Here is a 23,073-nt window from a genome sequence, read left to right as displayed (position 1 = left end):
AGCTGAAGCCAGAGCTTTATAACCTTCTTCTGTCACACTGCAGTTAGAGAGTCTAGAACAGAAAGGAAAACATTCAGCTGATTAATCAGTTAAACCTGAACAATATAAATCTGAATGATCGCTCTTCCAGTCGCCACTCGCCAAATTAAGGAAACCCCTCTTTCTGGTGGTCTACGGCACATGTTTCCATGGCTTTTGGCTTGCTTAGTTGGGGACATTTAATATTCAACAATATTATTGATCTGCCTTACTTAGGGTGGATGATGGCGCAATTTTCTCCTAGGAACAAACTTTGTTGTATTATTTACTAGGGGTGTAACGGTTCACAAAATTCACGGTTCGGTTCGATACGATACACTTGTGTCACGGTTCGGTTCGGTACGGTTCGGTACGTTTTTGATACAGCAAAAAGAAAGAAATGTCAGATAAATTTCCTTGATTACATTTTTTTTATTATTTTTTTATTATTAAAACTAACATCATAAAGAATGATATTTTTTTACTTTGAGCAATTCTAGAGCTATAATTGACTCTTCTTATGAGCATATAAAACAAAACAGCTCCTTGGAAAAAAATTAAATGTAATATTAACAAAGGTTATGTAGTTATAAACAAAGGTTTGAAATAAAATGGCTCTTCTCATGGCTCTTCTCATTCAGCATCAGCACGGCGGTAAAAATATAAAGGAAACATATTTTGGAACAAAAGAAACAAAATGAAATGTAGTTATAAACAAAGGTTTATTTTAGTTCAGATTAACATTTGAGGGCAGCAATTGTATTCATAATGTCAAAATAAAACCAACGTAATGTTACTTGAAGGCATTATAGCCTACTATTCCTGCCAAACTTGCATGGTTACAGTTAGTGTTACTACAGTAAATCCATGGTGAATGTTGCAGATCTGTGGACACTGGATAGTTCATTCATGGCACAATGTTTCTTCCTGGTTTCCACGTCAGCGCTGTTTGATCCGTTAATAACGGAGAAATGTGAATGTTTCTCACTAGATCTCGCAGCGATGTTATTACTTCTGTGGTGAATTCAAATGCTTTCTTTACTGGATCTCTTATTAGCGCTGAGTAACAGTGTTGCATGATCACGATCGGCTCGCGCTGCACTGGTCCAAACTGATAAACGGTCCTTCAACCACACAATAACGGGTATCTTTTACATTATGAGCGCGCTTGACACGCGCAACGCGCCTACATTTGAAATAACGGAATTTTGGTCGGCAGGAAAAATGGTCCAACGTTCGGTTTGAAAATGCATACCGAAAACCGAACCGAAAGCCTCGTACCGAACGGTTCAATACGAATACGCGTATCGTTACACCCCTATTATTTACATGTTATCACTGAGAAGCTGCTTTGATACAATGTGTATTGTAAAAAGTGCTATATAAATATATAAATAAAGGTGACTTGACTTGACATTCAGTGGTGTTTCACTGGCGTATTGGATAAGTGCAGTGATTCCCCCCCGGGCGCTTCAGCATAAAGAGCAGTTTCCCTAAAAGAGCAAAATTGATGTTGAGCGTCGTTTTAAAGATGCCTTTCCCTCCGTGTGGTTCTGGATACGGTTGTTCCCTGTCCTCATCTGATTGCCACGATCTCACATGTCTGGGCCAAGAGTGTGCTGAGATAGTGTTTGTGGATGGTTCATGTCCTCACTGTGAGAACAGGACCATGTTGAGCCTGCGGTCGTGACTGTCCTTCCTCGTGAAGGCTAGAGTCTTTCTGCTGTTACCCAGCACTGCCTCTGCACAAAGCAGAGCTGCCAATATGGTTAACACTGTAGGAGACCTGAGGCTCACAGTGGGAGTGTTTCCTCGCGGTCCTCCCGCTCCTCTGGCCTGTCGTGTGCCGTCGAGCTGCCGGGTGATGGTGCGGGGTGTTTGCTTTTCGAATCAACAATGGAGTTTAAAGGGGTCATATAATGAAACTGAAATGTGTGTTGGCAGTGCCTGTACACAACCATCATAAAATGATAAAAAATCCATCCAGTGTTTTTTTTTTAAATCTTCTTATATGTTTCCCCCTCTCCTGAATCAAGCTGTTCGATTTTGTGACGTCACAAAATCGACGCCCCTCCCACAATGGTTGATTGACAGCAGAGTTTCAACACAGACCCGCTATCGCGAGCGAGCTGTCAATCATAGCCCGCGCGGACCGGCGCGTTCAGTGTTGATAGCTGGAGCACTGAGTAGAATGGCGTCTAAACGATTATGGTGTTCTGTTCTTGGGTGTAATAATGAACACCGCAGTCATTTTGATGTTCCTAAATCCGAACTGCTGAAGACGCAGTGGCTGAGTTTGTTTTCGAAGGGAATTCCCCACGATCAACGTCAATGCTTTCATGTTTGCGCGAATCATTTCACCAGACTGCTTTACAAACGAGGGTCAGTATAAAGCTGGTTTTACTAAGAAGCTGCTCCTGAAAAAAGGATCGGTACCAACTATTCATGTTCCTGCTGCAGTGAGTGAGTGTAACGTTTTATTAACCTTTATATTAATCTTTATATTAATCTTTGCAAATCGCTTTCTGCACGCTTCACGATGAATGCGGCTATTTTACACTCAGGGTACATTACAGCATGTTTTCTATGTATGATGTTCTCAATATAATTCATAATCCCATGTTTAGGATTCACTTCCTGCTCAGCTACTGTTCGGACGCTCTTGCTTACTGCTCCGCGCTCTGCTCTATCGCTTTTACATTTTATCTCCTATATTTTTATATTTTATTTCCTTTTATCACCTAATTTTATCTTCAGCAATCAGCACAGTGCTCAGACAACAAAGTTTGGATTACTACAAAAACGCAGAATTCTTTTACCCGACCAGCTTACATTCCGGGAAAGGAAAACACAACTGCCTACATTCATAAGGATAAGAGAGAAAATGCCTCTTCAGGTTCAAGAATCTACTTGCTGCACCAACTGCCACAGACTTTTACAAAGGATTGCAGTTCTTGAAACAAAGTTACTTACGGGACCACCAAACCAGACGGAGCACACAACAGAGCTTCGTCATGGACACCCACAGCATACCGGTGAGTCCCATGAAACTAGTGCTCCTCGACAGGTAGAGAAACAAGCCGATCGACTTACAAATCGATGGCACACACAGGGAGCGAGACCCAAAGGCACTCGAGACATCAGATTGTCACGAGCATCACATATTGCCGCAGTAGCATCCTCTACCCCAGATACAGCTCTGACAAGGATTGCAAACACTGGTCTGCTACCACCGCCTATACATCTTGAGAACAGATTTGAAGTACTAATGAATGTAAATGAGGAATCCCCAAATGTGATGAATGTGATCGAAAACAGACTGAATGGGCCAGTAGCTAACACTGATGCTAACTGGCGCTCAAGGTCGAGCAGACAGCGGCACTCAGCTCAGAGCGCAGCCGAACCCAGGACTCTGATAGTGGGGGACTCCATAATCAGAAACATTAGCAGCAGGGATACAACTACGTGCTGCCTTCCACAAGCAACAACTTCTGATGTAAACAGGGATCTTCAGAACATTCTAATGAAACATAAGACTGCAAATCGACTCATAATTCATGTGGGGAAGAATGATATTCATAAAGAGCAGTCAGAACTCCTTAAGAAGGATTTCAATGAACTTTTTGAAACACTTAAAAGACTGAAAGTTCAAACATTCATCAGTGGACCACTCCCAGCAAGAGGAACAAACAGGTTTTCACGGTTGCTTGGGCTAAATACATGGCTGCAAAAAACCTGCAATATAAAAGGAGTAAACTTCATTGACAATTTCAATCTTTTCTGGAGTCAGAGACAACTTTTTCATCGGGATGGCCATCACCCAAACAAACTTGGTTCAAGAGTGTTAAAGGACAATTTCTACTTCTCCCTCAATCATCCTTCTGCAATGTGTGCCAATCCACTCAATCTGAATGGCACACACACTTTCCCACTCTTTTGCTGCAAGCCCCCAGATACCAACCAAAAAACGACAGGCACCGCTGCCACCAAAGCCTGCGGGCCCAGCTCGCCCTCCCCCTCCTCCTGTGAGAGCTCTTCGGCCTCTGCCACAACGCCAGGGCCCACACCCTCCTCCATCTGCTCGAGGTGAACCAAAAACAACTGATACCAGCTCTCAGTGATATGTGTCGGGTCCCCGCTCTGATAACAGTAACTTTCTCAAATGTTTACAAAACAAGCGGGAACCCAGTGTGCCTGTATCTTTCTCTATTGCTGTTCTAATACAAGATAGAAAGTCTAAGACCTCCAATAGCCGTACAGCAAACCCATCTAATCTGGTGCCTATTACACGTGAAAGTGAGATTGATGTGGGGACAAAAAGTACGACTGTTAAGTTAGCACTTTTAAACATTCGTTCACTTAAAAATAAATCACTTCTAGTTAACGACTTAATAACCACAAACAACCTAGATTTTATGCTTCTAAATGAAACCTGGCTAGAAGACAGCTACAGTGCAACAATCCTCAATGAAGCAGCCCCTCCTAACTTTACTTGTATGAGTGTCTGCAGAGCTGTTAAGAGAGGTGGGGGTCTAGCTGCTCTTTTTAAAGATATCTATCAATGCAAGCAAATATCATTTGGGAATTACCCTTCTTTCGAATATCTGGGTATTGTGTTAAAAGGTGCTCCACGCATTTTACTTATCATTATTTACAGGCCTCCAAAATACTCTCCAGCCTTCGCTGAGGACTTTACAGAACTGTTATCAACAATTACCTCAGAGTTTGACTGTTTTGCCATTGCTGGAGATTTTAACATTCACATAGATAATGCAGAAAACAATATGGCAAAAGAAATCAACACTGTTTTAAAAACTTTTGATCTGAATCAGCATGTACATGGACCCACACACAATCGTGGACACACACTAGATTTACTTATCAGTAAGGGTCTAAACATTTCATCGATTGTTATTAAGGATGTAGCACTGTCTGATCATTTCTGTATTTTCTTTGATATATTGATCTCTCCTGCCACTGAAGCGAAATCTGTGTCTGTCAAGAAGAGATGCTTAAATGAGAACACTAGTGTACTATTTATGAAGGCTATATCCTTAACACCAAGCATATCTGCAGATTCTGTTGATTTTCTCCTTGATTCTTTTAACTCAAAAGTTAAAAGTGTAATTGATGAAATTGCTCCTGTGAAAGTCAGGAAGAAGAGTGGCAGACAAAAAGCACCTTGGAGAAACTCAACAGCAGTGCAAAATATGAAAAGACAATGCAGAAAAGCAGAGCGCATGTGGCGGAAGACAAAACTTGTAGTCCATTATAACATCTACAAAGACAGCCTTCATGCTTTCAATATGGAACTAGGCAAAGCTAGACAGACTTTCTTCTCAAATATTATAAACAATAATTTAAACAACACACGCACTCTTTTTGCTACTGTAGAGAGACTGACAAACCCCCCAAGCCAGATTCCCAGTGAAATGCTCTCAGACAACAAGTGCAGTGAGTTTGCTTCTTTCTTCTCTGAGAAAATCAATAATATCAGAAAGGTGATCAGCACATCCTTGAGTTGCACGGGGGTCAGACAGATCAGACCACCTGAGAAAGTAGTTACTATGTCTGACTTCAAAGAAATTGATGGCAAAATTTTGGAAGAAACCATGCAGCACCTTAAAACATCAACCTGCGCTCTTGACACACTTCCCACATCTTTTTTCAAAAGTGTGTTAAACAGTCTAGAAGCAGATCTTCTAGAAGTGGTAAATGCCTCACTTCACTCTGGTAGTTTTCCGAACTCCCTGAAAACTGCAGTTGTCAAGCCCCTCCTGAAAAAGAGCAATCTGGATAAGACCATATTAAGCAACTATAGGCCGATCTCAAATCTTCCTTTCATAGGCAAGATTATTGAAAAAGTTATCTTCAATCAGCTGAACAAATTCTTGAGCTTGAATGGATCCTTTGACCATTTTCAATCTGGTTTCCGACCGCACCACAGCACAGAGACAGCGCTCATAAAGATAATAAACGATATTCGCTTAAATACTGATTCAGGCAAATTATCAGTGCTGGTGCTACTCGACCTCAGTGCTGCATTTGACACTGTCGATCATAACATACTTCTTGACAGGCTGGGAAACTGGGTGGGGCTTTCTGGGATAGTCCTAAAATGGTTCAGGTCATACTTAGTTGGGAGAGGTTATTATGTGAGTATAGGAGACCATAAGTCTGAGTGGACATCCATGACATGCGGAGTCCCTCAAGGCTCAATTCTTGCACCACTCCTGTTCAACCTGTATATGCTCCCAATGAGCCAAATAATGAGAAAGAACCAAATCTCTTACCACAGCTATGCAGACGACACACAGATCTACTTAGCCCTATCGCCTAACGACTACAGCCCCATTGACTCCCTGTGCCAATGCATTGATGAAGTAAACAGTTGGATGTGTCAAAACTTTCTTCAGTTAAACAAAGACAAAACTGAAGTCATTGCGTTTGGAAACAAAGATGAAGTTCTTAAGGTGAACGCATACCTTCACTCTAGGGGTCAAACAACTAAAAATCAAGTCAGGAATCTTGGTGTGACACTAGAGTCAGACCTTAGTTTCAGTAGTCATGTCAAAGCAATAACTAAATCAGCATACTATCATCTGAAAAATATTGCAAGAATTAGATGCTTTGTTTCCAGACAAGACCTAGAGAAACTTGTTCATGCTTTCATCACCAGCAGGGTGGATTATTGTAATGGACTCCTCACTGGCCTTCCCAAAAAGACCATAAGACAGTTGCAGCTCATACAGAACGCTGCCGCCAGGATTCTGAGCAGAACCAGAAAATATGAACATATCACACCAGTCCTCAGGTCTTTACACTGGCTCCCAGTTAAATTTAGGATTGATTTTAAAGTATTATTACTGGTATATAAATCATTCAATGGCCTAGGACCTCAATATATTGCAGATATGCTCACTGAATATAAACCCAACAGATCACTCAGATCATTAGGATCATATCAGCTAGAAATACCAAGGGTTCACTCTAAGCATGGCGAATCTGCTTTTAGCTATTATGCCAGCCGCAGCTGGAACCAGCTTCCAGAAGAGATCAGACGTGCTCCTACAGTAATCACATTCAAATCCAGACTCAAAACACATCTGTTTAGCTATGCATTTACTGAATGAGCACTGTGCCACTGTTCGTCTGACTGTTTGTACTGTATTTTATTTTTCTAAACTGTTTTAATTATTTCTTTTATTACTTTAATTTCTTCTATGTAAAGCACTTTGAATTGCCATTGTGTATGAAATGTGCTATATAAATAAACTTGCCTTGCCTTGCCTTGCCATGTTTATAATAAACAACGCGTTATGGTTATTGTGTTATTGTGTTACAAACGGTGTACGCACAGAACAGAGGGGCGGGGTGAGCAAAGCTCATTAGCATTTAAAGACCCATGCACTCAAACGGCGTGCTGAAAACAGAGCTGTTTTTGACCAGGTAAAATTTGTGTTTTCTTACAATACTAATGAGAATTTTTAATTAAAGTATATTACAAACTTTTAATTTAGACCCTAAAGAATCATATTAGCTTGTACAAAAATGACATTATATGACCCCTTTAAAAAATGCGTCAGATGGACCGAAGATGAGGTTCAGGCTTTATTAAGCTTATATGAGGAGGACGAAATCCAGCGGGAACTGGAAAGTCACACACAGTCCTACGTCACCGGACTAATTTACCTAATCTTCATGGTACCTTAGACTGCGATGGAAACACAGACAGCAACAGGTCTGGGGGAAAAAGATCCTAGGACAGATTGTTCTGGGTAATTTCAGTGGAAACGCGGCTTTAGATGATCATCTTATTGAAGAGCTACAGCAGCATTTAGTTTCCAATAGTCTCTTTTGAAACCCAGTCACACTAGTTCTGTGTGCTGGAAGACACTGTTTCTTCTCTTTCATTTTTAACTATTTATTTGACATCTCTCTTCTTTATTCTCTGTTGAAAAGGCAAATTTCTGCATGTACACAATCAGTAAATTGTATCAAATGCTGGAAAATTAAACAATTACTAACTAGATAAAAACACATAAAAATGAGCAATAGGGAAAACCCAGAAAGTGCACTGTTATAAACAATGAAACATAAGCCCTGCTGTCTTCAGATAAATAAACTTCAGTCACACTGTAATTGATGTACAGTATAATGATACTAACTGTAGTTTCTCCAGCTTGAATTGTGGGTTCATCAGTAGATCACTGAGGTTTTTCACTCCAGAGTCTCCTAGTTTATTCCAGCTCAGGTTCAGCTCTCTCATGTGTGACGGGTTTGATTTCAGAGCTGAAGTCACATCAGAACAACCTTCATCTGTCATATCACAGTAGCTTAAACTACATTAGCAGAGAGAGAGAAGAAAATAAGAGAGAAGAAAAGAAAACTCTTTATTCTGTAAAGTCACATGATCTTCATAAGCAAATACAATGTTAAAGTGTTTTAGATTAAACTGTTGAAGTGATTTTAACCCTCTGGGGTCTAAGGTGTTTTTGGGGCCCTTGGGATGTTCTGACATGCCCTGACATTTGTGCTTTTTTCAGTTATTTATAAACATGATAATAAAGGTGTAAATTCACTCTATACATCACAAACAGGGCTACCATAAAATGTGAGCAACATGTATGTAGATGTTTGGATTTTTAAGAGAATAATGTTTATGCGTGGTTATTGAAAAAAATAAAAATGAAAGTTGCTGAAATAAGACCACAAAACTCATACTAAATATGTGTCCACAAGACTTTTGACTAATGGATGTTGTCGCTTCGAGTTCTGGCTTCAAAATTATGTGAAAATAGTCTTGCTTTATCGTTCACAATAAAACAATACATTGATTTAAATTGTGTAAGACAGGTTTTGCTTGGAAAGCCAATATGCGAGGGGGGCGTAAAGGGGGAGTAGTTTACACCTGAGAATACAATGTCCCACCCATTATGCGTAACGTCTTGCATAATGAGCCATTCATTCAGGTGTGACACTGACTGAGCCACAAGAATAAATGCAAGGACAAAAGATATATTTAGAAGAAGACTTATATTGACCATTTAAGATTTTGCTTACATCTATCTTGTAAATATGTTTTGCTATTTTACAATTTAACAACAACAAAACCTTTACAAAGGTTACAATTACAACAATAATTACAATTTTAGCAATATTTCAAGTGTACTCTTTCTTTGTAAAAAAATGACTATAGGCCTACATTTTATCATATGTATTCATTAGTTTGAATATAGCCAACATTGGAACATCTAACATCTTAGTTTATGACTTTATTTTTGACAAAAATAGTATTATATATATATATATATAGAACATATGAGCAGAAATTGCTAAACAAAAGCTTATTTGATGTGGCAGTATATTCTACAGTAAAAACTGTTCCCAAATCTAGTCAACAAAATGTTGTCTTTCATATTTTGCCTGACTGTAACATTGTTTTTATGAAATATTAGGGCATATAAATGTTAATTTGCAGTTTAATACGTTGCTTATACAAAGACATTTTATTTAAACATATTTCAGTCGATTTTTACTCATCTCAGTATAGCAAAGCATTTTAGTTGATTAAAGCGGTTTATTCTTTCACACACAGACACGCGATTCATATTTAGGCTAAACAGTCTTTACAAATATGTACCCTTCATTCATCTCACAGAAACGCGATTCATATTATAGAAACGCGATTCATCTTTTTGCGGTTTACATAGGCCTACACTAACGTTATTCCATAACGTTATTCCACATTAACACTTGAGAAAAGAGAATTTAGCCTACCTCACTCCTCAGCGGGATCTATTGCTCCTCATATCAGCACTGTTCTGAGGAAACTTTTCTCCAGGATTATTAGGTAGGCTATATTATGCCTCACTCGCGGCGCGCTGTGTTTACAGCTGATGTGGGCGTTTCACAGGTCGGAAATGGTTCTCAGAATAGCGCACGCTCTCCGGGGCGTGGTCACATTACATTTCAATGAGCTCTAATGAGCTCGACTGGAATCGCTCTCTTTTAATACAGATTTCACAAGATGAGAATATTTGTTTTTTATATAAATAAATATATTTTATAAATATAAATGAATTCTTCATTTAAAAGAAGAGAATTCAAGCTTCATGTCTGTATGCCTGTTTGACTGAGTATTCGCTGAGTTATGGTTCATTTTCGGACGCGTTTCAGAATGGACTTAACTGACAGAGAGAAGGCAGAACTCGCATCACGTTTATTTTTCTTTATTTGGCAAAAAGCACAACACTTTGTTTTTATTGTGAGTATACACAAAAATAATACACACTTAACAGGATCGATTGATGTATGAAACTTGTTTGTAATATCAAAGTCAACAGAGCAAAATGAATTTCTTTTGAACTGATAAGAAAAAAAGCGAGCTGGTATCGCCGGCGATACCGCCGACCCCAGGGGGTTAAGATCAACATTTTGATTCTTGTATGTGAATGTGACTGACCTCAATCTCTCCAGTTTACAGTGTGAATCCTTCAGTACGTCACATAAGTGCTTCACTCCAGAGTCTCCTAGTTTATTCCTGCTCAGGTTCAGCTCTCTCAGGTGTGATGGGTTTGATTTCAGAGCTGAAGTCAGGATGAGACTCTGTTTCTCTGTAATACTGCATCTATTCAGACTGAAGACAGACAGAGAAAATTACTCAGATCTATGATGATCAACTAACATGTTTAGCCTCATCCAGTAGACTTTTGCTGACAAATAAACAGGGATATCAAGGTAAAGGTAACATGGAGAAAGACTACACATTGTTCATTCAAATAAACTACCAACATTGTAACAATAAAAAGGTTGAAAGCGTTGATCTATTTATGTTAGTATACACATTCATTTCATTTAATCTTTAAGGTTCTTTAATGTCAGTGTTACCCTTGGTTTGCTCACTGGGTCAAATGTGTTTATGACGGTTGTTTTCAGACACATTGTCTACTTGCTAAAACTTTACAGTAAGGTTTCATTTGTTAACATTAAATACATTAGTTAGCATGAACCCATGATGGACAATACTATACATCATTTAATAACCTTAAGTTTAAACATTTACTAATACATTTTTAAATACAAAAGTTTTCTGTTAACATTAGCAAATCCCCTGTGAACTAACATGAACAAAGAATAATTGTATAAACTAACATGATCAGATCAAGGAATAGAAGTATTTCCTTAAGCAGAAGACAATCAAACAAGCTTTGTAAAAGGTAGCTCATCTGCTTTAGTGCTGCACCGTGAGGCAGTGTCAGTGTATTTTATGGATGGCTCAGCTAAACAGGCCAATAAGAGACTATTAACTACTATTATTCCTTTTAATTATACTAATGTCTAATTAAAACATCTACAAATGTATAAAACTGATCAGAGATCAGGTAAAACCCACAAACACTTGTTCATTCTCAGTGAATCTGCATGATTCATGAGTTCACAGAGATCATCGCCTCCAGTGGTGAACCACTGACAATTCCAAACGTTTCTAAACAGTTGTGTCGTAACGAAGCCTCTTTACTGAAATCACGTGACTTTGGTAGTTTGATACACACTCCGAACCACTGATTCGAAACAAAAGATTTGTAAAGGTTTCATAGCTTCATTAAGCGTGTTTCGAAAGCGCCCATCACTAGCGTTCAGTCAACTTACCTTCAGTGGATCTCATTACAGGCAGATACTGATCACAGATTTTTAAAATGCACTTATTTAAATTTTTACAAGTTACAGTATATGTTGCACCAAAATTAGATATTTGTGAAATACAAAGATTAAATTGAAAGCAGTTATAAACAGTTCTGATTCTGATGTCAGAAGAAAAAAAAAACATTGTTCTGCCTCCACAGTAACTGCAATAATTATTGACCCATGATCAAACTGTCTGTCTGGAAATATTGTCATCAGCTAACATTACAACTAAAAGTAAAGAGATATTATAAATAAATGAGCAATACTCACGTCAGTGTGTTGAGTTGACAGTGTTTATCCTGCAGTAGAGCAGAGATCTGATTCACTCGTGTGTCTCCTAGTTCATGTTCTCTCAGATTCAGCGCTCTCTGGAGTAACGTGTTTTTACCCACAACACTATTCACATACTGACAGGCTTCCTCTGCAGCAGGACTCAAAAACCTGCAGAAGAGTCAATTCAGTTCTCAACTAAATGTCCATTGCATTACAAAAATGATTGATATGATAAAAAAAAACTTAATTATTGTTTTAAAGACAAGCTTAAGTTAGTTATTTAGATGTTACATTTTTCTTTAAAAATTTAAATACACAAATAAATATATATATTTAAAAGAAACTAGAGCAACACTCAGTCTTAAAGCAAACTCATAAGAACAGAAATGTCTCACAGAGCAGAAGGGCAAAAGTTCACTAGATTATGGTTTTCAGTATTAATACAGAGTGTGAAATTAATATATTTCTGTCTTTTAAGCAGGAGGAGTGAGGAACGTCAGCACAGAGAAAACTGGCTGGAAACTCATAGACCTGCTGTAGAGAGATGCAGTTGGGCTTGATAGAAAACCTGCAGCATCTGATCTGATCTTTATCATTTTGATGCAACAAATTGTCCAGCTTATTATTTAACTAAAATAATATATTAGTTATGAATATTTAGTCTGCATATACAGTAGCTAATTTAGTTAATTATTTGATCCCGTCTCACCTCAGTGTCTTCAGTTGACAGTCTGGGTCCTGTAGTAAATCATTGAGCTGCTTCACTCCTGATTCTCCAGGATCATTTCCTGTGAGATCCAGCTCTATCAGGTGTGAAGGGTTTGATCTCAGAGCTGAAGCCAGAGCTTTATAACCTTCTTCTGTCACACTGCAGTTAGAGAGTCTAGAACAGAGATGAAAACATTCAGCTGATTAATCATTTAAACCTGAACAATATAAATCTGAATGATCGCTCTTCCAGTCGCCTCTACAATAAGGAAGCCCCTCTTCCTGGTGGTCTACGGCACATTCAGTGGTGTTTCGCTGGCGTATTGCATGGATAAGTGCAGCGATTCCCCCCTGGGCGCTTCAGCATAAAGAGCAGTTTCCCTAAAAGAGCAAAATTGATGTTGAGCGTCTTTTTAAAGATGCCTTTCCATCCGTGTGTTTCTGGATGCGGTTGTTCCCTGTCCTCATCTGATGGCCACGATCTCACATGTCTGGGCCAAAAGTGTGCTGAGATAGTGTTTGTGGATGGTTCATGTCCTCACTGTGAGAACAGGACCATGTTGACCCTGCGGTCTGGACTGTCCTTCCTTGTGAAGGCTAGAGTCTCTCTGCTGTTACTCAGCACTGCCTCTGCACAAAGCAGAGCCGCCAATATGGTTAACACTGTAGGAGACCTGAGGCTCACAGTGGGAGTGTTTCCCCGCGGTCCTCCCGTTCCACTGGCCTGTCGTGTGCCGTCGAGCTGCCGGGTGATGGTGCGGGGTGTTTGCTATTCGAATCAACAATGGAGTTTAAAAAATACGGTAGATGGACCGATGATGAGGTTCAGGCTTTAGTAAGCTTATATGATGAGGACGAAATCTAGCGGGAATTGGAAAGTCGCACACAGTCCTACGTCACCGGACTAATTTGCCTAATCTTCACAGTACTTTAGACTGCGATGGAAACACAGACAGCAACAGTTCTGAGGGAAAAAAGATCCTGGGACAGATTGTTCTGGGTAATTTCGGTGGAAACGCGGCTTTAGATGATCATCTTATTGAAGAGCTACAGCAGCATTTAGTTTCCAATAGTCTGTTTTAAAACCCAGTCACACTAGTTCTGTGTGCTGGAAGACACTGTTTCTTCTATTAAATTTTTTACTTTTTATTTGACATCTCTCTTCTTTATTCTCTGTTGAAAAGGCAGATTTCTGCATGTACACAATCAGTACATTGTATAAAATGCTGGAAATTAAACAATTACTAACTAGATAAAAAACACATAAAAATGTGAGCAATAGGGAAAACCCAGAAAGTGCACTGCTATAAACAATGAAACATAAGCCCTACTGTCTTCAAATAAATAAACTTCAGTCACACTGTAATTGCTGTACTTTATAATTCAAGTCAAGTCATCTTCATTTATATAGCGCTTTTAACAATGTAGATTGTTGCAAAGCGGCTTTACAGAGATACAAGGGTAGTTTAAAGTAACAGAGATTGTTTTGGCTTCATAGCAGTTCTTGAATAAAGTTATTTTCCAGCTAAAGTTAATTTGATTGATTCACTTCCATCGCAACGATCATTAGTTATTAACTTAGGGGCCGCTAACACGACACCGTTTTAACAGGAAACTCTACACAGACTTTAGACGCGAAACCTGTGAGAACGCTGATGGCATGCACATGTGTATTACGAGTTCAGTCTATTGGTATGCGCGTTTGAATATATGTGCGCAGGTTTGTAATTCCCTACAAACCAAGCCTTAAAAAACTACTTGTCTGGCCTTAACATTTTTGATACAGAATTTTATCACTTCGGGGTAGATATTTTCCTGACAATGCTTTATCTGTAGAGTGGTAAAGGGATCCTCCATAAGGGGAAACTAGTTGGCACTTTAGCACCCCGCTATGACATCGGGTCCAGGCGCAGGTCCGGATTCAGTGTAATTGCCTATTCACTAAGCTACTCCAATTGAGCGATCAAATCGCGTGCATGCATTCATGTGCAGTGTTTATGTGTAAGAGAAAGTTTGTGACAAAGTAAGTTCTCCTTTTATGTATATTGTTAATAACAGATTGTCACACTGTATCCCAACTGTGCTAAGTTAGACCATGTTTGTGGTGTAGTTGATGTTTAGCGATCTTTCTTAGTGTAATTTGATCTTGCTAAACGAGCGGATTATCCCACTAGCATCTGTGATAGAAATTTTACATTTAATATTAAAGTTTTAGAAAAGCATAAGTTAAGACAAGCTTGCAGGAACAAAATGTTTTGAGTTATAGGAGACTTAGTAGCAAAGAGACTAAGAGTACTCAAGTGACCTATTGTTGGACTTAAAGTGTGAAAATATGTGCGTAGCTTCAGATCAAAATAACGATAGACAAAAGGTGTGAATTTTGAGCAGCAGCTAAAAACAGGAACTTGTATCTAGGCATGATATTGTTCTGTTTGGATATAATTTATGCAAGACAAAGATTTTGGACGAGATGCCTCCTTTTAAGGTAAACGAATGGTGAAGCCTAACCAGGATGTGTTTTGTGTATATAAGCTGGGCAAAAAGCAGAAGTCGGAACCTTCACATACGAGATGCGTTCTGTATGTGAATGTCAATTTCTTGCAAGAAATAAAGATCTTTATAACTTTTGAAATCTTCAGCTGTCTAACAATTATTATTTAAAGTTGAGAAAGAATTTCCGCCACAAATGGCGACGAGGAGGGATTCGCAAAGCTGATGACCTCCGTGGACGAGGCAATTGACTGAACATCCCAAAGACAAGAAGTCTATGGCTCCATACCCCAACGCTAAAACTAGAGGTTGAGGGGGAGAATTGTAGATGCCACGGCAGGCCTAGGTGGACGCGATCCCGAATAAAGAACCAAGCTGCAAAAAGCACGGTGAGAGAGAAAATTTAGGGTTTGAGAATAAATTTGAAAGTAATTTCTCAAATGCCAGGTGTTAATTGGTTTCCCAGAAGGGCCAGAGTTTGGAGAATAAACCGGAAAGTAATTCTCAAACGTCTAGACAAGTATGCGTTTTTGGGAATAAGCCTGATAGTAAGTGTCCCAAATATTTAATAAGGCACTTGTCTGGGAAAAAGACCTAGCATCGACGGATGTGGGCATTTTTGAAAGTCCTAGATTGACGAATTTAGGCAGGCGTGAAGGCCACGCTGGGAAAGGATTAACACAGTAAATATAGTGCGTGTGAGCACGCGACTGGGAAATTTTAAATACGATACAAAAAAAAAATTAAAATTAAATACGCAAATATAAATACCGTCGAGTATGATAATGATAAAGAATTGGAGACAGTGGATTTCTCAAAAGGGTGGCATCATAGGATACCACAGTTAATTAATGTGTGTTTAATGTAAGCATAAGTGTTTAATGTCTGAGTGTAAGCCATCTGCAAAAGACAAAGGAAAATTGGACAAAAAGCAAGTCCAAAAATATACAGAAAAATATACAGATGACTTTAATGGTCGAATTATAGATGTATGGTTAAATGAGGCAATTACCAGACAAAGAAAACAGATAAATGCAGCATTAGCAACCATTAGAGAGTGCAATGAGAGGCAAAGGCAGAGGAAGCCAGAAAGAGGAAGCCAGAGAAAAAAACTTTACTAAACTCTGTTTCTAATTCTTCCGAGGAAATGAGATGCATGAAAACCCGCCTGGGTGAGGACGACCGCTGTCCGGCTCCCTACTCCCCCTACCAACCACCACCAACAGTGGTCCTCCACGAACCACAAAGACAACCAGGAGCAATGGAAGGCAAAAGATCAAGACAAAGACAAAGAAGAAGAGGGAACGAGTCTGCAAGCAAGACCACCAAGACACCCTGAACATCGAAGCTTGCTAGGTTCGATCACCCTGCCCTCTGCTCCTCCAGACTACACTCCTCCATCTGCAAAATTCGTAAATATTCACCAACCCAAAGAGAAGCACAGGCCAGACAATCAAAGATAAGTACGTATGAAAGAATATCTGAAAACTGTTTTTTTCCTGGACGGTCTGGACCCTGAAATAGGGAAAAAGGTCAAAATAGCGTCTGGAAGAAATCCGGCGACACGCAACGCATCAACAACAGCTGCTGAGAGACCAAGCCAAGAACAAACAGGAAAAGATTGACAAAGACACTCAACTGGCTCTGCTGAAGATGGGGTGGAAGAGGACGTGGAATGGGTGACCGACCCGCAATGGACCCTGAAGTTTGTTATAATTGTGGGCGAAAAGGACACTGGAGAAATGACTGTCCGGATCCTTCAAAGAACAGAGGATTCCAACAGCCACCAGAGCCACAAGGAGATTGAAAGAAGGAGGGGGAGGGGAGCGACGGTGAAGGGTCTGACTCCCAGGTGGTAAATATGTTTAATCTTATCTCTTTTTCTGCTCCTTGCAATGAAGAAAATATGCTTGCTGTTTCTTGCAATGAAGAAAATTCGCTTGCTGACACTGAACGAATGTATAAAGCATTTGCAAAATTACCAATGATTGATATCAGTATCGAGGGTAGGAAAATTAAGTTCTAAATTGACAGTGGAGTGAAGAACTCAGTAATTAAAAATGAACAATTGCCTGATATAACTGTATTATCTGGAAAATGGGCAACCTCCAGAAGTGCCACAGGGCATCTGGTAAAGGAACCATATATAGCAGATTTGTCTTGTCAGATTGGTGATCGCTCGTTTTCTCATGCTTTTCTTGTGACTAATACCTGTCCTTGTAATCTTCTGAGAAGAGATTTGATGTGTAAACTGAAGCTGAATTTGTATTGTGATGACAGTGGCCTCACTGCTGATATGAGCATGGTGCGAATGCCATGTTTGTTTTTGAATGGAGCACTCTTCAGTGTGGTTTGCAAAACAAAGCCACAGATGGGATGTCTCCTGACCATGATTTCATGGAAGAAAGTGATTTGCATTGCACATGTCATGTTAGCAGTGAGCCAGATGAAATGTTTGCTGAAAAATGGTCTGAACTACAGATTGAGGAACTGAAAACCTCGGAGTTAATTTGGTCGGATAAATGGTGTGCTGTGAAGGGTGAATTGACTGATAGCCAAGCATCACTGTATGATGTAGATGGGGAAGTCCCTCACATCTTTTTAGCTAAACCACAGACTGCAGAGTGGAGAGGCATTGGGGCTTTTTTGTGAAACAATGTGACTCACTAAAAGATTGGTGGCTGACAAAATGTGTAGCCATCTGAGCACAGGGTTTTACAAACAATCACTACTACCATAAGGAAAATATTAAGGTAATCAGAACTGTTAAAGTGATGAATAAATAGTACTATATGAATTGCACGTGTTTTAAATATTATACTTTTTATATGAAGGCGTCTAGTATTTGTATCCCGTTATCCCTGGGAGACAGTGTGGAAAAACAAATGTTTTCTAATTATAGACGTTTGAAATCACATGCTGTCATCATCAGGGATACGAGATGGAAATGTTTTTATTTTGTCCATGGATCAAAGATTGTGTGAAGATTTTCAAATCTTCTTTTAAATAGCTTATGAGCAACAACAAAAAGTTGGGAAATTGAAATTGTGCAAAGAATGACAAATTGCATTTGGGAAATTAAAACGGATTCTCTCAACTGCAATTGTAGGTCTATACGATTTCTATTTAAAGTGTTTAATCTATTTGATTTTGAAAAGTTAGGTTTACGTTCACGGTGTTAAACTCAAACACATGACGACTGCATCGGACAACTGAGAATTGATATCGTAACGTACAGACACTGTCGCAAGGGGAATGCCACAGTGTGTCTACGTTCAGTAGTTTGTCGTCGTCGAACTTTGTTACCGTTCATATTTGGTGGTATTCCACTCCTAATATATGTTCCCCATTCAGTTCATAAACTGCTAAGGCAGACAAGAATGAATGAATGAATGAATGAATGAATGACTGAATGAATCTCTGGCCAGAGAGGTGTGTGTGGAGTGTGTGAAAGTGGATGTGTGAATTATGTTGTTGAGAGACATAAATGATGTCAATCAAAACAGCTGTATCTAAAAAATTAAAATATGACCCAACAGGGAAGAAAATATTCCCAATAAAATAACAACCATGGATGATTTTGACTAACTATCCTGAGCTGGGTTATTGTTGTGGTAGAAATAAACAATGCCACACACGTACAGCGTATAACTTTGGGAAGGAAGAGAGCAAGCTAGCTTGCCCTGTCCACCCAATACTTAACGTTTTACTTTTTACAGGATGTCATGATGGATCTCAGCGAACAGAACTGGTTCTGTTCCAAATGTATAAAATATTGTCTTGTTACTGTTTAACATGAAATTTTACAGGTCTCATCGGAAAATAGGACGACCGGCCAGACAAGCAGACGAGTCTGGCGACATGATACATGTTGTCACTAACAAAAATACTTAAGGTCTCCATTCACAGGTTGTTTTTGTGGTTCACTCCACAAACAAGGTCCCATCTGGGGTGCGGTGACACCTCCGCCCAAGCATATCGACTTAAACTACACCAACCAGCCTGAGCCAAACGCCAACCAGCCCTCAGCAGCCCCAAACGCCAACACCAACGACAACGCACAGCGTAAAGTGAGGGACAAAGGAAGTGCTAGTAACTTTTCCTCCCTTGCCAACGTGGGATAAGCCCATTTGCAACGGTTCGCAAAGAATCACCCTGGTGAAGATGGAACGTCCATGGGGCAACGAGATGATCAACACATCTGGAGGAAGATGTGAACCAACTAATGTTTTAAGCGTAGTATAATAATTAATTTTGTGTGATGTTTATTGATGTTTTATTTGTTTTAATCAAACTATAGTGTAGGACTTGAGTATTTAGATCTCATGATTTGAACAATTACTGATTAATTTGAAAATATTTCAGGTACTCGTAAATTGAGAAGAGGAAAATCTCTTAATTCTGTAGAGTATAGGGACTCTTAACTAGGTACATTACTGTAAAGATAATAAATAATCTAGGGACTATTTTTGAAGAAACTTAAGGGGTTTAGAACCCTAATTCAGATATCATAGATGCTAAAAAATAATAATTGTTCTCTAATAAGAGAGGATAAGTTACTTTGCTGGACTAGGTCCGAGTAGATAATGGGGTAAACTTCTATAGCGATTAATTAATAACTACATTAAACATCTTTTAGGTGTTTCCATTTGTTAAAATAGCAAAAGAAAAACTTTCAAAAGGAGATTGATTTTGGGAAACATATTTAATTTCTGGATTATTATTAGTTAAGGAGGTTACCAGTGTGATTATTGAAATGTTCCTTTCATGTATTGTCTAATGTTTGTATTTGATATCTGAGAGGTGACTGCGGGTCTATCTATCTAGGAATACAGTAACAGTGCTTGCTTATTTAGCCCGGCTTCCAGAAATGAAATATGGTTTTGTTTTGTTGAGAAAGGTCTTCAACGAATTAAAGCAAATTATGTGGGGGGGGCACAAAGTTAAAACCTAGACCAAGAACAATGTAACACAAACATGTTAGATTTAAACTGAAATGAATCTCAACAGTTAAGACATTTCAGTGAAATAGAATATTTGCTCATAAAGCAAAATTCTAAAAAGCTTTCTTAATTCAGAATGAAGTTATAGATTTAATGATCTGGATCAATGGATCCATTATGAACTATTCCGCATTGCCAACAAATAGAGGCAGGACATGTTAATTCTGGAAAAATAGGATTTTAGGATAAGTAATAAAAGATTAAATGGCACATCAGCAGCTAAAGCTATTATCATGGCAACAGCTGGGTGAGAGTTGATTTTAAAATTAATGACATTGTTTGAAACAAAATAATATAATTATTGATATTTGTGTTAAGGATAAAAATGAAAGTATTCTAGAACTTTTTGGTTAGATTTTATTACACAGATCCTTAAATAGATCTGACTAAGTAAAACAATTGCCTGCTTGAATTAAAAGCTAGTGAAATATGGTTAAGGAAAATGGTTAATCAGCAGTATCTAAAGGCCTAATAGATCAAAGTGATTCGAAATTTAGCAAAGGATAATGAAACTTGATTTAAAGTTAAAAGGCAATGTACTATGATTATGGAAGAAGTAAATGTCAAATTTTGTGTATGTTCTTTGAATGAACATGGGGTGGATTGTGATAGAAATTTTACATTTAATATTAAAGTTTTAGAAAAGCATAAGTTAAGACAAGCTTGCAGGAACAAAATGTTTTGAGTTATAGGAGACTTAGTAGCAAAGAGACTAAGAGTACTCAAGTGACCTATTGTTGGACTTAAAGTGTGAAAATATGTGCGTAGCTTCAGATCAAAATAACGATAGACAAAAGGTGTGAATTTTGAGCAGCAGCTAAAAACAGGAACTTGTATCTAGGCATGATATTGTTCTGTTTGGATATAATTTATGCAAGACAAAGATTTTGGACGAGATGCCTCCTTTTAAGGTAAACGAATGGTGAAGCCTAACCAGGATGTGTTTTGTGTATATAAGCTGGGCAAAAAGCAGAAGTCGGAACCTTCACATACGAGATGCGTTCTGTATGTGAATGTCAATTTCTTGCAAGAAATAAAGATCTTTATAACTTTTGAAATCTTCAGCTGTCTAACAATTATTATTTAAAGTTGAGAAAGAATTTCCACCACACATCGCGGCTCGTACTGTTCATGTTTAATAGTTATTAGCTTGAAGTGAATTTCTCCATGGGTAATATCTTTCACTGGTTGTCATTTATTACTGCCTGTATTACTGAGACCAATTTCTATAATCCACATTTTGGTGATTTGTCAATTTCATTGCATTATGCAGTTTATTACAGACTCATACTAATATATTTCTCGATTTATATTTCATGTATCAATGCCCTTTACAGAGATGTTTATATTTGAGTTTGCAATCTCTTAAGTTGTTGAATAATTTTAGACAGTGAATATTTATTTCTGTTATATTATTTATTTCAGAAACTACCTCAAGTACACTATTATGTGTATATGGTCACTCTTGTGCAATAAACGGCTAAACTCTATCCGATGACTCCGACTCCCTGACCAGAGTTCTGCAGCGGTCAATAATATAATCCACCAGTTTTCAGTGGGGCAATCCCCAACATCGGGATAAACAAAAACACTAAAATTAGCGTAGACACCATTCTTCTTATGATGTAACGAGTACATCAGGATTTATGGGAAGTGTTCCTGGTTCCGGCTGACCTGATCTATGCAGCCTAACATTGAATTATAGAAGTCTATAATGTGTTATGTGTATGCTAGGTCAAAGAGATGTGTTTTAGTCTAGCTTTGAACTGACAGAGTGTGTCTGCTTCCCGGAAAATGGTAGGAAGACTGTTCCAAAGTTTTGGTGCTAAATAGGAGAAGGATCTACCGCCAGCAGTCAATTTTGATATTCTAGGTATTATCAACTGGCCAGAATTTTGTGTTAAGAACTATAATGTGTTAAGAGCTCGCTCAAGTACTGCGGAGCTAAACCATTTAGTGCTTTGTAAGTAATCAGCAATATTTTAAAATTTATACAATGTTTAATAGGGAGCCAATGCAGTGTTGACAGAACAGAGCTAATATGGTCATACTTCCTGGTTCTAGTAAGAACTCGAGCTGCTGCGTTTTGGACCAGCTGTAGTTTGTTTATTAAGCGTGCAGGGCAATTACCCAGTAGAGCATTACAATAATCTAGCCTTGAGGTCATGAACGCATGAACTAATTGTTCCGCATTTGTCAATGAGAGCATATGGCGTAATTTAGATATATTTTTAAGATGGAAAAATGCGGTTTTACAGATACTAGACACGTGACTTTTAAATGAAAGATTGGTATCATGATGGTATAATTGGTATAATGATACTAACTGTAGTTTCTCCAGCTTGAATTGTGGGTTCATCAGTAGATCACTGAGGTTTTTCACTCCAGAGTCTCCTAGTTTATTCCAGCTCAGGTCCAGCTCTCTCAGGTGTGACGGGTTTGATTTCAGAGCTGAAGTCAGGATGAGACTCTGCTTCTCCGTAATATTGCATCTATTCAGACTGAAGACAGAAAGAGAAAATGACTCAGATCTATGATGATCAATTAATGTGTTTAGCTTTATCCAGCAGACTTTTGCTGACAAATAAACAGAGATATCAAGGTAAAAGTAACATGGAGAAAGACTACACATTGTGTTCAGGTGTTCTTGTTTATTAGTGTCTGTGTGTAGTGGGGGGGGGGGGTTCTGGAATCCACTGCTGCCTCAATGTATATGTAACGAATGATTATAATCAAGGTATTAATCAATATGTTTCCTTCTAAATATCAAATTAATTGAATGACTTCTCTGGAGATTTTACTTTGTTATAGAAGTTACCAGTATTATAACTGAAATGTTATTTTCATGTATTCTTTAATGTCTGTATTTGATATCTGAATGCAGTAACAGTGC

At 38.5% G+C, this 23,073-nt stretch overlaps 1 protein-coding gene across 1 annotated transcript in view; it reads right to left on the bottom strand.

Moving 5' to 3' along the window:
* The window catches only part of LOC311292518 (uncharacterized protein), a 1,083,963-nt gene that overhangs the window by 206,112 nt on the left and 854,778 nt on the right, over positions 1–23,073 (bottom strand). Inside the window, exons 14-17 of the mRNA XM_084412230.1 lie at positions 22,508–22,681; positions 12,689–12,862; positions 11,977–12,147; positions 10,484–10,657 (exon numbers count right to left, since the gene is read on the bottom strand). Coding sequence (XP_084268356.1) covers positions 10,484–10,657; positions 11,977–12,147; positions 12,689–12,862; positions 22,508–22,681 — 693 coding nt within the window. The remainder of the gene's footprint in view (positions 1–10,483; positions 10,658–11,976; positions 12,148–12,688; positions 12,863–22,507; positions 22,682–23,073) is intronic.

This window comes from Rutilus rutilus, assembly GCF_951802725.1.
Source record: "Rutilus rutilus genome assembly, chromosome: 6".
Lineage (NCBI taxonomy): Eukaryota > Metazoa > Chordata > Actinopteri > Cypriniformes > Leuciscidae > Rutilus > Rutilus rutilus.
This window is presented reverse-complemented; position numbering and strand designations above follow the sequence as displayed.